This window comes from Neopelma chrysocephalum, unplaced genomic scaffold (genome assembly GCF_003984885.1).
Source record: "Neopelma chrysocephalum unplaced genomic scaffold, ASM398488v2 Primary Assembly neopelma1_45, whole genome shotgun sequence".
In the NCBI taxonomy this organism is placed as follows: domain Eukaryota; kingdom Metazoa; phylum Chordata; class Aves; order Passeriformes; family Pipridae; genus Neopelma; species Neopelma chrysocephalum.
Window position 1 is genome coordinate 18521557 of NW_020897704.1, and position 14899 is coordinate 18536455.

General features: G+C 38.6%; 1 protein-coding gene across 8 annotated transcripts in view; it reads left to right on the plus strand.

Moving 5' to 3' along the window:
- Nucleotides 1–14899, plus strand: part of USP6NL (USP6 N-terminal like) — a 117495-nt gene that overhangs the window by 60254 nt on the left and 42342 nt on the right. For all 8 annotated transcript variants that reach the window (XM_027679553.1, XM_027679550.1, XM_027679554.1 and 5 more), the window contains one exon: nt 13456–13495. In XM_027679553.1, the coding sequence (XP_027535354.1) occupies nt 13456–13495 (40 nt within the window). The remainder of the gene's footprint in view (nt 1–13455; nt 13496–14899) is intronic.

The following is a 14899-nucleotide window of genomic DNA, read 5'->3' on the forward strand; positions in this document are numbered from 1 at the left end:
CCTGCTGCATTCCTGATGTCACGTGATGGTGCAGGAATGCTGAACAGTAGGGGTGATGTGAAAAGTGCCATTCAATTTAATAAGGAACATGTTTTTCCTCTGGGAAGTCCAGCACCAGAGTCTGTATGTACAGTCTGCAGGGTTTTGATAAGATCAGATACTCTTGTCTAGATAGTGCAGGAGAGGGAGAGTTTGTGCTCTACCTGTAGTTGCTGGAAGTCCAGCAGGACATCTCAGGAGACTCTGTAGGGCTCAGATAAGCCTGAGTGTGTAATGGATGACTCTGGCAATCAAGTATTTTAGGAATGGGAGAGATGCCTGAGATCTCTTCACAGATAGTCATAACAAAAACTGTTTTAACTGTTTTTGGAAATGAAAAAGGCAGAATGTGTTTGGTATTCATAAAAAAATAAGGGGTTTGTTAGTTGATTTTTTTTTTCCTTTTTTTTCCTCCCCTTTTTTGTTTGTTTTTTGTCCGTTTGTTTTCCTCTTCTTGGGTATGCTGTGTCTTTTTGGTCAACATTGTGTCAAGCTACCTCTTTTTTTATTATTTTTCCTCCAGATTTAATCACAAGTTCGCATTTCATGCTGAGAATACACACACATACACAAAAGCACCAGAATCTTGCAGTTAAAAAAGCCAACAACCAAACTAATAGAAAACAAAAATTTAAACCCTATGCCCCAAACCCAAATTTCAAACACTGCACCCCCCAAAAAACAGTTCCTTTCTGTTCTATCTCAGAACCTGGCTAAATTTTAAAGTAAATGTTCTTAGAATTTTCACTGTGGACTGTTCTTTTCTCCACAGTTTGCCTTGTAGATACTTGTGTTTGCAGTTTTTCTAGCAGCAGTCGTTGATAAGGGAATAACTTCAGGGAAAGAAACCTAAAGGAATTTCTGAGTGTCTTGAAGCTCATAGCAGGCATTCCAGTAATGCCTGGGATCTGGGATTTGACCCTTCCCCCTCCTTGAATTCTTTAGTTGATTTGTTACTGTTTTGGAGTGGTTGAAAAAGCTACTGAAATAAATGTGGTATTCCTTGGGCGGGGGCAAGTTCCCCACTACAACCAGGAACATTTTCAAAGGTGTTTAGTTCTTTAAGCTGACAATTTAAATAATATCTATATTAATTTGTCAATTTAGAAGTGACAATGAATGATATGAATAATTTTTATAGTTTAAAAATTATTTAAGGTCTTAGAGCAGCAAAAGAAAGCAGGAAATCCAAATGACAGTCAATATTTTGTAAACAAATAAGAATTTAAGCTTTATCTGAAGGTCACTGAACCACATACCTAAAGATTTATTTTTCATGAATATATCCTTGTATTTATTTTTTGTGAAATTCTCCAGTTAGCTACGAGGACAAAATAACTTTAGTCCTTCCCCTTGCTCCCTGCCCCAGATAATTTTAAGGCTGAATGACCATTGGCTGATGGGGGTTTGCAAAACAGCCTAAACTTTGTATGTGGGCCTAAAGAAGGGTAGAAGCTGAAAATAGAATTTTGCAACTCTAAAGGTCAAGCCCAGTGTGAAGAGCTGGTCCTCTTTGGGGCCTTTCAACCCAGGAAAAAGTCAGGGAGCAGGAAAAGCCAAATGGCCTCTGTGTCTACTTAGGGTGGCTCAGAAAGCTAAAATGTGAGCACATCCAAACAGCTCAGAGGCATCTTCCTGTACCATGAGGATTTATATTGCCTTGTCTCTTCTAAGTGTCCTTGTGTGTATATTCTCAATGATTCTTTTGTATTTGTCTCTGTGCATCACCCAGATGTGAGGGAGGCGTTTTCCTTTATAAAAAAAACTTTTCAAGGCCACAGTTGTGCTTTCCTAAGTAAGATGAACCTAAGATTGCTTTTTGGAATTTGGGACAGGTACAACTCAAGGCCAAATTTTATTACTCCTCATTGGAAAACACAGATTCTGACTAAAATGTGCTGAGTAATATGTTGTGGAAAGTATTGAAGTATTGTAAGTGTCCAGATCTCGATAGATACGAAGTAGAAATAACAGAAGAAACTGCAATTTATTTACTGCAACTTTTCTAAAACTTTTTTCTTTGTGTTGTTCACTGATGAATGCCAGCAATGGAATTGTCCTGGTAACTTTTGGTCATGAGCTGTGGAAGTCATGAGCAGCCATGACATCATTCAGAAAATTAAAGAGTTATTTTATTTCTCCAGCTCGCACTGTATGAGTTCTTTTCAGGCCTTGTTGTTATCAACATCTGTGTTAACTTGTATTAATAATTATCTTATAGCAATAACCAATATTGTCAAGTTTTGTGTTCAACTTGGGTGATTCAGTTTAAACACTTTTTCCTTTTACTAGTTTCTCAATAAATGGAAGCTGGTGACGTATGTGCAGTGTGGCAGATGCTCTTATGGTGATAAATATCCTGGGATCAGCATAGTGATGTTGGAAGTTTGTTTGTTTGTTTTTTAGAGACTAAAAAGTTGTACAATAAAAGTACGAGTGGTAGAAAATACAGATGTGGTCCCATTCATGAGGCTCCCTTCAGAATTCGAGTTAGATTTCTGTGCTGCTCTTACAGTAGCTCAGTGCTGATTCTGATGGAATTGTACCAATTCACAGCAGCTGAGAATGTGACTCACACTCTTAGTCTTAATCCCCTGAGTCTATTAAAGCACTGAACATGCTTTGAGAATAGTTTGCTAATGATGGAGATTACCAGGGTGCCAGAGGCGCTTTTCAAATAGCAGAATTCATTCTTTCTTTTGCTGAGAGAGAGACCTACCTGCTCTTCTCCATCAACTTCACTCCTTAAAAACAGGGATTGCATTTTTATTAGCTCTGATGCATTTCTGCAGCATGCCCCAAAAATGAGCTAGGGGAGGTAAGAAGTGGAGAGCTCAATCAAGAATTGTGAGATATTCTATTAAATGAAGCTATTGATTATTTTTTTTTCCTTAACCCTGAACTTTTTAATAGGGAGCAATATGATGAGCAGTTACCCTCTCTCTCATTCTGTTTCTTGGTAGTTTATATGTAGCCTTGCTGGAAAACAGTCCTTGTCTCTGAAGTATTCTTTGTGCATTCCTTAATATTTTCTGCAGTGTGCCTGTTGCACCACATGTCTGAGAGCAGTAACTCTTGCACAGCTCACCCTGCTCATTTGGGTGGGTCCTCAAGTGAGTTCTCTCCAGATAAGAGGTGTAAGGACTGGGCTCTGAGGGCTTTTGGCAGCAAAAGAAGTTATGCTGAGATTTTGGGTCATAGAAACTAAAGAAAGAAGCATGTTAGCTATAATTTGATTATAATTGAAGTAGCACTAAACAAATTGAGATTTTATATTATTTTAATTTGAAATTTTTAGTAGAAAAGTCATAGAATCATAGAATCATCAAGGTTGGAAGAGACCCTTAAGATCATCCAGTCCAACCCATCACCACCACTGTAATCCCTAAACCACATCACCCAGTGTCAGATCCAGATGCCTCTTAAACACCTCCAGGGCTGGTGACTCCACCACCTCCCTGGACAACCTATTCCAGTGCCTGACCACTCGAATAGTGAAAATTTTTTTTCTAATATCTAATCTGAATCTCCCCTGTCTCATCTTAGGGCCATTTCTGTTTAAGGCCGTTAAATCTGCACCTCAGAGCTTAAGGAAAGAGCACCAAGGCTACTGGGAGAGTTGCAGACTTGTTGTTCACAGTGACATGCAGCCACCATCCTTAATTTTCTTGGTGCAGTAAATATTGCCAAACCTGTTACGTGATGTTCTAAAAGCACAATGAAATGTTTATTCTTAACAGTTCAATTATAAATGTAAATTTTACTGCCTTTTATTTATCGTGGTAATTCAGTAGGGAGTTGCTGTCATTTTCCTCTCCTCTTTTCTTCTCAGCTTTGTGAGACAGGGTCAGAACTGCTTGTCAGGAGAGTGGCTTAACCTAACTCTTCCCTCCCTTGGGAAGAAGTGTGCCAAGTTCAGCCTCTTTCAGCTGTCAAGGACAAATCTTTATTTAAAAAAAAGTTCAGATCTCATATATTACAGAAAAGTCATGTTTTTCTTTGTTCTCTTTCTCCTAAATATATAAATATGCCTCATTTTGACCATGTAGAATTTTTCATGTGGCATTATAAAGATTTAGCATGAGAACTCCATTGGAGTCTTCTATTATGTGCCCTCTAATATGTGATACACTTGTCTGGACTGATTGTGCTCTGAAATATTCATGGCTAATCATTGTATTAAGGAACTGCTGTAAAAAAAACCCCAACCACAAACTTCAGCTCTATTTAACATTCTTTCCTTTTGCCCTAATGTACACTGAGGATGTTATCTTTATTTAAGGAGAGAAGTGGAAGTTTTCCTGGGTTAGTAATTGAGATTCAAATTGCTTGTTTTAGATCCATTGTCCTGGCATTAGACAAATACTTTTTTTTTCTTTTTTTCTTTGCCTGCTTCCACAGGGAACTAGTTTTAAAAGAATATTTTAATTACATTTCTGTATGACAAAGCCTGTTTTTTGAAAACACAGCAAGACCACTGTTTATTGCTTATGGAATTCCTGATAAGCTGAAATGAATCCCTGCTTACCATGCAATTGTGAAGTGATGGGGCTGAGTTTGAGACCAAGGTCAACTCACAGTTTTATTTGAACATCACTGACAGTGGAAGAGCACATTGGACCTGCTGCAAAAATCACTTAGTCCTGTACATTCTGGCTGAGTTTACAGCTCTGCTGCCATGATGGATGATGAACTTTGGCCTCTGAATTTGTCTTCAGTTATGGTGGTGGTTGTGTTGTGATCCTTGTCTCTGTGTTCATGCATTTGAACTCATGTCCAAAAGCATGAGATGTGTGTGGCAATTTGCTTCCTTAAATCAATGTCTTATTTTGCAACAGCAAATGTGGTCAGACATGGTGCTTTCGAGTGTGTTTTGGTTGCTACAAGGAACTCTTCAGTGCTTCTGTTGTTCACTTTTTCTCACATTTGCTGCTCTAACACTTATTTTTGCCAGCTTGATGGTGAAAGTGGTTGTTTATTCAAAGCTGTTTCATGGTAATTATCTAAACCAGACCCAGCAAAGGGACCTTCTCTCTTGGCTGGTCACTGGGAGCTTCACAGCCTTCTGGGGTCTTACAGTATTTGCACATCACTGGTGTTCCTGGTGGTAGGATTTCACCAGGAAAAGGTGGAAGTGCCTCACTCTTGCTTTTGGCCTGGTCACTGTCCAAGCCAGACTTGCTTTAGAACCTCCTAAAGCCAAGGAGGCAGTTTGAACCCAGAATCACCTCATTTGGTGCGAGACTCGAGGTCATCTTGGACCATTTGAAGAGAAGCCAACGCCTGCAATTCAAACAAAGAGCTGAGAAACCCCCTCCTGGGCTGGTGTTTACAGCCACAAGAGGGGAGCAGGAGGATTTCAGGTGTACCTTGCTCTGCCAGTTTTTGTTGAGTTAATTTTGGATTCCATTGGGGAATAAGCAGCTTTGCCCACCTGCTGTGCTCTGAGGGTTGCAATTATTTTTTAATATCGACGTCTCTACAAGTTACCAATGAATTTTTCAGTGATTTGGACTGTGAGTGTCAGTTCATGTACAAAAGTATTTAAGATGTTCTTCTCTTTAATTCAGTTTTGTGCATCTTAATCTAAATTGAATTGTTAAAGAATAACTTGAAAGAGGTTTGGTATTTTTTTCTTCCTTTTAAATTTTATTTTTCCCCTTATGTTATCACACTGATCTAATGTATGGCTTTTCTACTACTCTCCTTTCAGGCAGCTTCTTCCTGTGGGAGGAAGAAATATTCTGTTATTTGCTATAATTCAGAATGGTGTGGACTTTTTCTCCCCTCAAACGGTGTCACAATGGTACCCATTTCTTTAGCTTATTCTTAGGACTAGAAATGAAATTTGAATTTCAAATCCATTCTTTTAGCTGAGTTAGTCCAGGCTGTCACTTCAACAATCCTCTGCAGATACAGAAGGTAACAAGGTGAATGCAACCCTGCAGATTTGATGGCAAACACAAAAATAAGCTGCGGGAAAATTCTGCCAACTAAGGACAAATAATGTGTTTTTGTTAACAGCTGCTGCTACTTGATTTGAGTAAAAGATCACCCACTGTGTACAAGGAATTCATAAAGTACTTCCTTGTATGGAAAGAGCTATTAGGCAGCAGAACTGAAAAAAAAAAAAGATTGAATATGTTAATATGGTTTAATTTATACATTCATAAAGCGATACACGATGGCTTTGAGTTACTGCTTAAGCTCTAAATTGTGAGTATTCAGCATAATCATTGTTACCACATATATTTCCTACCGAATTTAGCATTTATAGCAGATTGAAGTAACTGTAGGGAATGGCCAAAGTGTGTTTTGTTAGCACAGATTAAGGATGGTGAAAGATGTCAGGGACAACAGTTTTCAGAAGTGCAAAAATGCTTCTACTCTCGACCCGATGAAGGACCCACCAAAATGGGGTTTGACACCACCGAAGGTTATTTCCTAAAGGAACCAAGTGCAGGGTCACAAAGCTTTGAGCTTCAGCAGTGAGCAAATCCATGTTGCTGGGACCCTCCCATCTGAGTTCATTGGTGTTGAAACATGCTCTGCCCAGCACATGAATTGCAATAGATATGGAGCTGCCAGCCAGCAAACCCTGGCTCTCCGTGGATCTGTGGTGTGAGGGACCTGCCCAGGAACCCCAGCACGACTTGAAAGCAGCACATGTGTGTTTAAGGGGAAAAATCCTGCATGTTTTAGACATTATCACATGTAAATCAGAAGCAAGGCAAAGAGGCTCATTCTTTTTCATTTGTATTTCAGACTCTTGAGAGTTCTGAGGTAGCTTAGACTAATTTTTATCTTTTTTTTTTTTAAAAAACACTTGGCGTTTATTCTGGGCAGACTCTCTTAACCCCAGCGGTCATTTACACGCCATTAAAGTGGCGTCAAAAATCACAAGAAATGCTGATGTGCCTAATTAAGCAGATTATAGATTTTCTCAAAGGTTTTGTGATTCCAAGCTGGGAAGACTTTAGAGTTTGCATATAGAACAAATCTCTTCTACTAAAGACTCAGGAAAGCACATATTTTAGTGTTTGGCAGTGAAATCTCAGATATCTTTTTTTTGCTATGAATTTCCTGAACATTTTTCATGTTGGCAATAAAAACTTTACAGTGAAGTCATCTTCTTCCAAGCAGCAAAGTACTTTACTAAAAAGTCACCATTTTGAGATTTAATTGAATTTGATAAAACTTTTGATTTTATTTTATCTTATTTTTCTGCATTACTTGAGACTTTCTGGAGAGGAGCTACATGTTCATGGCACTGTGCTCTGCATATTGGCAGCTACATCCACAGAATCCACAAATAATAATTGCAACGAAAACCTAGTCACAGAATCACATGTGGTCCATTTTTTTTGCCAGCATTAAATTCTTTTTGCAGCATATTTGCTGATAATTATATTGTGGAATATCACATTGGCTGATCCCATATGTTAATTAATTGCTTTGGCTTGCTTATGAATTTTAACAAAACTTCTGAAAGCTGTTTTTTAATCTGCTGTAGTCACCACCCCCATACTGTGCAGAGGTTGTTCAGTGAAAATTCAAAGTGGATGATTATAGTAGCAGAGCTCCAATTATTTTGAGAGACAGACACAATCAGAGTTGTGAGTTATGTAAGTAAATTGTGAAATGGAAAGAAGTGAGTGAGCCGTAGAATTTTAGCTGTGGAAAAAAAGCAGTTTTCTCATTTTCTCCTTAATATTTTCAGAAACCTTTTCCATGTACTGTTGGTTTGGAAAACGACACTCTTGCCTTTAATTTCCTTTGAGAAGTTGGAAGATTAAAGCAATCATTCATAATCAGGATTCCTCTGAAAATTACCTTTTTGGACTAAAGGGTCTGAATTAACACCAAGTTGGGCTTTAGATTTGTGCTATAAAGAGTAGAATAACTTAATCATAGGCCTGAAGAAGGACAAGACATTGAAATAATGTTTTATTTCTACTTAGAATGGTTAATGAGGTGTTTTTAGTTGGCTTTAGAAAAGAGTTTGCTGTGAGCCCACCTTGTGCCAAACTGCAGCCATAAAACCAGTCCTTACAGGGAATGATGCTGGTTCCTGTCATCTGCACAATTGTCTTATTTATATTCCCTTCTATCAGGTGATTGTCAAGCGTTTTTTAGCTAACTTTAGAGCAAAGATCAGTGTGCATATACTTAGAACAGGCTGTGTATATCTATCTATCTATCTATATATATATAAATAAGAGGTGATTGTGTTTCAAAGCACTGTTGGATGTATCAATAATAGTGTGTATTACCCTGACAGCTTTATGTGCCATGGATCAGACCCTGAGGGGGAGATAGACCTAATCGAACACCTACTTAGTGTGTTTATTGCTGTAGAATTGGTTTCCCAGTGTGAATATACTCATTTTTTTTTGTCTAGTAAAGCTATAGACTCCTACAACTCACTTCTGACAAATTACACAGCCTAAAAACTGGTCTTACTTGGGAAGATTTACTCTTTCCCAATACAGCTAGAGACTGTAAGGTTGCAATTTGTTACTCAGCAATCTGAGTTTGATATTATACAGCAAAACAACTCCATTTTTACTAAAGCTTTTTGTGTCCAGATACTTCTCAAGCGAATTCTTCCCTTCTCATACCTTACCTGTGCATGAATTTATTTCATGTCACTTCTGCTTTTGAGTTTTATGCCTCACTAATGGTCTTGTGGATGTTTCACTCACAAATTTCTTAGTCATGAAAGTTTCAAAATTATACAAATGACTGTATTTAAAAATTTTTTTAAAGAATTCCTTCAGAATAAGTCTCCTGAATAGCAGCAGGTACGTTTTCCTCATGGATTTAAACACTTAATAGTGCATCACAAATGACAAACTGAATGCCCAGCAGCTTTCTTGATGATTAACTCAATGAGACCATGAAGATGAGTGTCCTGCAAGAAACTTTTCCCACATTGTATTTACTGTGTGAAACAATTTTGCGCTGGCACTGCACCACAGGCTTTATGAGGATCCAGGGTTTTTAATAGTCATGTTATACTGAGCTCAATGATGCAGGAATATTGAATTTAGTTGACTTTTTAGTTAAATAATGACTTGCATGTATTACAGTTATTCCTGCAAATGTTTCAGTATAAAGAGCCTCAAATTCTTCACAGTGCACTGGCTAATTCTCCCTGGGGCAAGAATACAGCAAGTAGAGAGGGTATTTAAGCAAGTGCTGTGTTTTGAAATAGAATTTATGAGAAATGAAAATAGAGCATACCAAGAAATTTTGAACATAACAATTCTTTGGGCAGTTAAGCTTTGTAGTAAAGATTTTTAGTCTTATTGTGGTCAATTTTTGCCACTTTTTTTTTCTTTTTTTTCCCCAATGAAAAATCGATTGCCAGGCTTTATCCAGCTTGTAACTGTGAAGAATTAAATTGATCCTCTGGAATTTAGAGTTCTGGGGTGATCGATGTATCAGGGCTGCTGATCATTGCACTAAACATCTTCCATCCTCAGCTGAAGCTGCAGAGGATAGAGGAGGCTTTACATTTCTTAAATTTAAGCCAAACTAGAAGCAGGAAAATGCTGTGATTTGAGCCAGCAGGGAACATACTTGGGATTTAAATACAAGTGTAGGAAAAGAGTAAATCTGATGAGTGGCTAATATAAGAAAGTCTTTCCTCGTGATTGTATTGAACAAATATATCAAAGTGATGTTTAAAGATTTAAACAGCAGCAGTGGGTAGGTGACTGTAAGCTTGTTAAATCTTAGACTTTTCAATTTATTGAAGTTACTACTGTTACTTGAGGAAGCTAATTACAACACAGCTTAATGGTCAAAACCATAGATCTGCATATTTAATGCTCTGAAGGGACAGGTATTTATGCATTTAAGATCATTATTTTAAGTTATCTTGAAACATTCATGAAACCCTGTGTTAGCCATCGTGGGGGATTTAAAGATGTAAAATCCATTCATCCCTTAAAATGCAACTTAAAAAATTTCATTTTCTATCAAGTCCTTGTTTTTCAAAATGAAATCTTGTTTCTTTGAAGAAACACCAGAAGGTGGGACTAGTCCAGATGGAAAGATGGGAAGGTAACTTTGGGCTGGTGCTGCAGATCAGCACCAGTGAGGACCATGGGTAGAGGTCCTGAGTTCAGTCAGACTTTGGAAGGCAGTAAGCACTAGATTGCAGTGAGATGGCTTTGAGGAACCTCTTGCTAGAATTCCCAGCATTCACCTTATTGGAATTGGGATTTGGACTTGCGGTGTTTTGCAGCTCCCAAACCTGGTGATGGGATCTTCACCCGTTTCTCTTAGTGCTGTAACTCCAGAGCTGCTTGGCAGTGGCAGAGCCCTGAGCTGCTGTTGGGATCCAGTGTGGGCTGCCCAGCCTGGAGCTGGAGGCTCCTGCTTCCTGCCAAAGGCACAGACCAGGGGAGTGATTCTTGATCCCTGCCTGATTCAACAAGTGACTTTGCCTATTTTGGGTTTTTCTTTAGTGTGGACAGTGGAGTGTTAAGATTTCATTTCTGGTTAGTGAAACCTTATTTCCATGATTTCAGTTAAAAGCATCCCTGTGACTCCTCTTTTAGATAGCAAGGATTGTGTGGTTCCAAGCTAATTACGTTAATCAGTTTTGTTCTCTCTGTAGCCCCTAAATGAATATTACTTGAGCTATTAAAGGAAAATAGTCATCTTAGGGCAGGATATTGCTGTATTATGTTAATATTGTTTACTACTTCACATGATTATTTGGTGAAGTGTGCAGATGAAAACCATGGAAAAATGCAAGTTTAAATAGACTGGGGATGATGGGAGAAGATTCAGCGTTAAAAGAAATAATGAAGGTATAACAATATTCGATTGGTTAGGCTGGGGAAGGAAGGGGAAGACTTGTCATTATAAAGAAAAAATAAAAGGTGCAATAAAATAATATTGATTTATAGGCATTAATTGATTTTGTGTCTGATCCCACCTAATCATGTAAAAAACAAAACCATAAGGTTCTTCCGCACAGAAAACACATACACTAAGGGGAAATGTATTTATTTAAAATGCCTTTAGGGGCTTGAGAGAGTTTGTGCCTTTCCCTAGTCCTTGCAGGATAGATTTGAATATCTAGATGGGTGAGCACATGGGTGTAGTTGGTGCCATCTCCTTAATTGAGAGGAAGATCTCCAGGAACTTGGTGCATTCCAGTCCAGTGAGTTACCGAGCAGCCTGGGGCAATTCCCTCACAGGGAATAAAAACATGGGGCTGGCTTCAAGTGCTCCTGTGGAATTCCAGTGGAGGTACGTGATATTAGGACAGGCAGCTCAAGAAATAATGAGGAATGTGGGCATAAATTTGCTGCTGGATTGATTTTGTGAGGGAGTGCAGTGTCTGCTTCCCAGGGCCTGCTCAGGAGGTTCAGCCATGCCTTTTCTTTGCATAGTGATGGTAACTTGGAAAATTAGCTAATAAATCATTGCAAAATATTGTGAAAAATCAGATTTGATTAATCTTTCATGTGATCAGCTTCCATGCTGGATCTGCCAAGGATAAGATAGGCTGTCAAGTGGTACCAGTTAAGCAGAGGAGCTGCTGTGTCCAGTGAGTCCGCAGGGATGTGGAGCTGTCACATCCTTGTCCTGCACACACACCGCTGGCAGCACTGCAGGGAAGGGAGTTTGTTGTGTGCACAGCTGGGGGGACCTCAAAGACTGAGGCTGGTGGGGGGTGGGCAGGGACTGCAACTGTCACTGAACAATTGGAAATTTTAAATGACGTGGAAAGGCTTAGAAATCTTTGTTCATCAAACCAAACAGCAACGACCCCAAGCAGATTGTATTAAGTTGAATTTTTTCTTCCCCTTTGTTTCTCCACCCGCCCTTCAAATAAGCTGGATTTTTAGGTCATATTTGGCATACAAAGGGCCTGCTTTCAGTTGTTTGGTTTAGTTATATGAGAATGTGGACAATACTTTAATTTGTAACATTTACAACCTCAGGTAGTGCTGAATGTAGGCTGTTTCTGGTGTGTTAGATGTTAATCAAGAGTTTTTTTTGATTTTGATGTTGCTCGCCAAGAAAACTTTCAGATACCTGGAAAATGCTTCTAAATGCATGGACTGTGCTTTTTGCAATGCTGCTCAAAAGGAACAGTCTTTTGGTTTTAAAATTAGTCCTGGGCTGTGTACTGGAAACTTTGACTTGTGCGTGTGGTCTCTGAAAAGGTGTTGATTGGAGCAAGCTTTTCCATTAGATGAAGTAATTCAAATGTGTTTGTTTATTCAAATATAACTTCTGAATCTGAAGTGACACCTTTTAAATGAGATAAATGAGATTGAATATGATTCCAGCCTTTTGCATCAGACTGTGCTTGCATTAACAGCAACAGCTCTTTCTGTGACCTTCCCCACTGCTTCATCCTGCACAGATTTGATACAGGTCTAAAATACTGTGGTTTAATGGCCTTGCTGTGGAAGGCTGTAATGTAGGAGGTTTTTTCCATAATATCAAGTCTCAGTAGGAATTTTTAAAAGTGTTTCACATGGTTCCTGCTTGTTAGTCCTTTTAAAACACAGTTTTGATGGGTGTGTTATTTGTCTGACCTCTGGAGCAGGAGAAGGGTAGTTTTGCTGCTTGCAGATGAGCTGCTGTGTTTTCAGAAGCTTTAAAGGAAGGCTCATTTGGCATCAAAGTGGTCCAGTTACTTTTGATATGAAAAACACAAATCTCTTTGAGAAAAACAGAGGTTGGAGCCCTCGGAATGAAACTGGAGTTAATAAAAAGTCTGATTAAAAAGTCTGAACATGTATCTGTTCAAAGGTTTCTTTTTGAGCTTTCCATTCCTAAACTGCCTTTTTCTACTTAGGCTAAGAAGTGAAAAGAGTTTAAGTTTTAGTACTAATTGGATACCTAGTAACAAATCTGTTTGTTTTTTCTTCTTCCTCCTTGTTACTGAGAGTTTTGTAGAGTTTTGAGAAAATGGAAGTTAACTCTCCTAAGTCAAGCAAAGTCTCAGTGCCTTTCCTAGAGCACAGTAGTAAAGGAGGAAAACCTTTTTTTTTTTAATTGGTCTTTCACCTAATAATGGTATGGTCAAATAAATAGAATAAAAACCACTTGAGTTTCAGTTCAGTACAGCACAGGGTGCTTTTACAGCAGAAAAAATGAGTCCTTGACTTTTATTAAGCTATGCAGTGTTTTTCTTAAGCTATGCAACTATTTTGATTTAGAATCCTAGTTCTGTACTTAAAATATTATGAGTTTGACTGTGTTTAAAAAATAAATTCCAAGGGTTTCTGTGTGAATCTTAGTTCTTTATAGTTCAGAATTCTTGTTTGCTAGTTACTATAAATTGCTGCTGTAAATGATGACTTGTAAGAACTTACACAGAAATGATTCTGTGCCAGCATTAACCAAGACTAACATGACCTTTGTCTTTGTTTTCAGTCCAGAGGAGCTTCCTGTCCACGATGCAGTGATAGAAAAGGTAAGTCCACTGCCTTCCAGGTTTTTTTACCAGGAAATAAAAGTTTACAGATTTTACAGCTTTTTAAAATATAAATCTTGGAGAAATGAGTTGATGAAGCATTTTATTGATTGGCATTCCCAAGGAGGCATGTTCCAAGTCCTGTAAGAACTGTCGTCCTTGAGGCCACGTTAATTTGCCCACAGATCCCTTGGGACCCCCTCATTCTTATATTTACAGCTGGTGCAGGTCAGAGTCCAAAATTCCTCCTGCTGCTGGAGGGTTCTGGAAGAGCAGTTTGACAAGTGATGTGTTGGGAACGTGGAAAGCAATAAAAATAATGGGGAACTGAATTGCTGCTTGTCTGGGCCTAGTTACTCTTGGTGTTCCCCTTTGGTCAGTCAGGCCTGTTGTTATCTCCAAGACTAGGTAAGATCCTTCTTGTTTGTCTGTATTAATAATCTGTATAATCAGAAAATTCAAGACAAACTATTTAAAACTGTATTTTTAAGTTACCCCTCTTGGCTGCACAAATCAGTGGAGTACATGGAAAAGGGATGGAATGACTTGTTCCAAGGCAGCTCAGCTCCTCGAGTGTAAAGAGCAGCAAAATAAATGAATTATTTTAAGCTTCAATTATATCCTGAAATTAGTAAGAGATGCTTTCTGTAGAAGAGTGGAACTTGTGAGTCCCTTTTGTTTTGTGTTGGTTCCTGTGTGTCCCTGCATACACAGCCTGGAATAGTTGTGTTTTCCTGCCATGTTTCATTACATTTAATAATACAGTGAGGGGATGTATAATTTCATTTCCATCAGAAGGGCACAGCAGGGGGGTGAGTCTCTGAGCATAAATATTAGGCAGCTTGCAGTTGCTGTGGTGGGTGTGTTTTGAAGCTCTGATTCACTGAGGCTTTGTAGTTAGCCTTAAATTATTGAGGGAAAATTAGTGTCTTGGGTCTCTGTCCCATATTGTTTCTGTGCTGGCTCAGACAATGTGTCAGCACAGAAATTGTATTTATTGAGCCAGTGTTAAATTGCAAATCTGGAGTCTTTTTATAACCATCCAGTGATGCTTCTGTGTTAAACTCCTGGTTACACTCCTGATGGTATCCTGACCTCTGCTGGTCTGAGCTTTATCTGCCTCCTGTCAGCAGGATTTTCAGGATACCATTCATGGGATAATTAATGTGTCATGTTAATGCAGGCTAAGACTAAAAGCTTACTGCACAATGCCTTTTAAAGTCACTTGGCAGAACTATTTATGCTTTCTTTTTGCCTTACTTGTGAATTTTAAAAAATATTCCTAAGCCATGTTTTCATTTCATTTGCAACTTGGGTAAAGGGTTGATATCCTGGTGAATTTTGAATCTTTGTTCTTCACACACACACACACACACACACACACACACACACACACACACACAC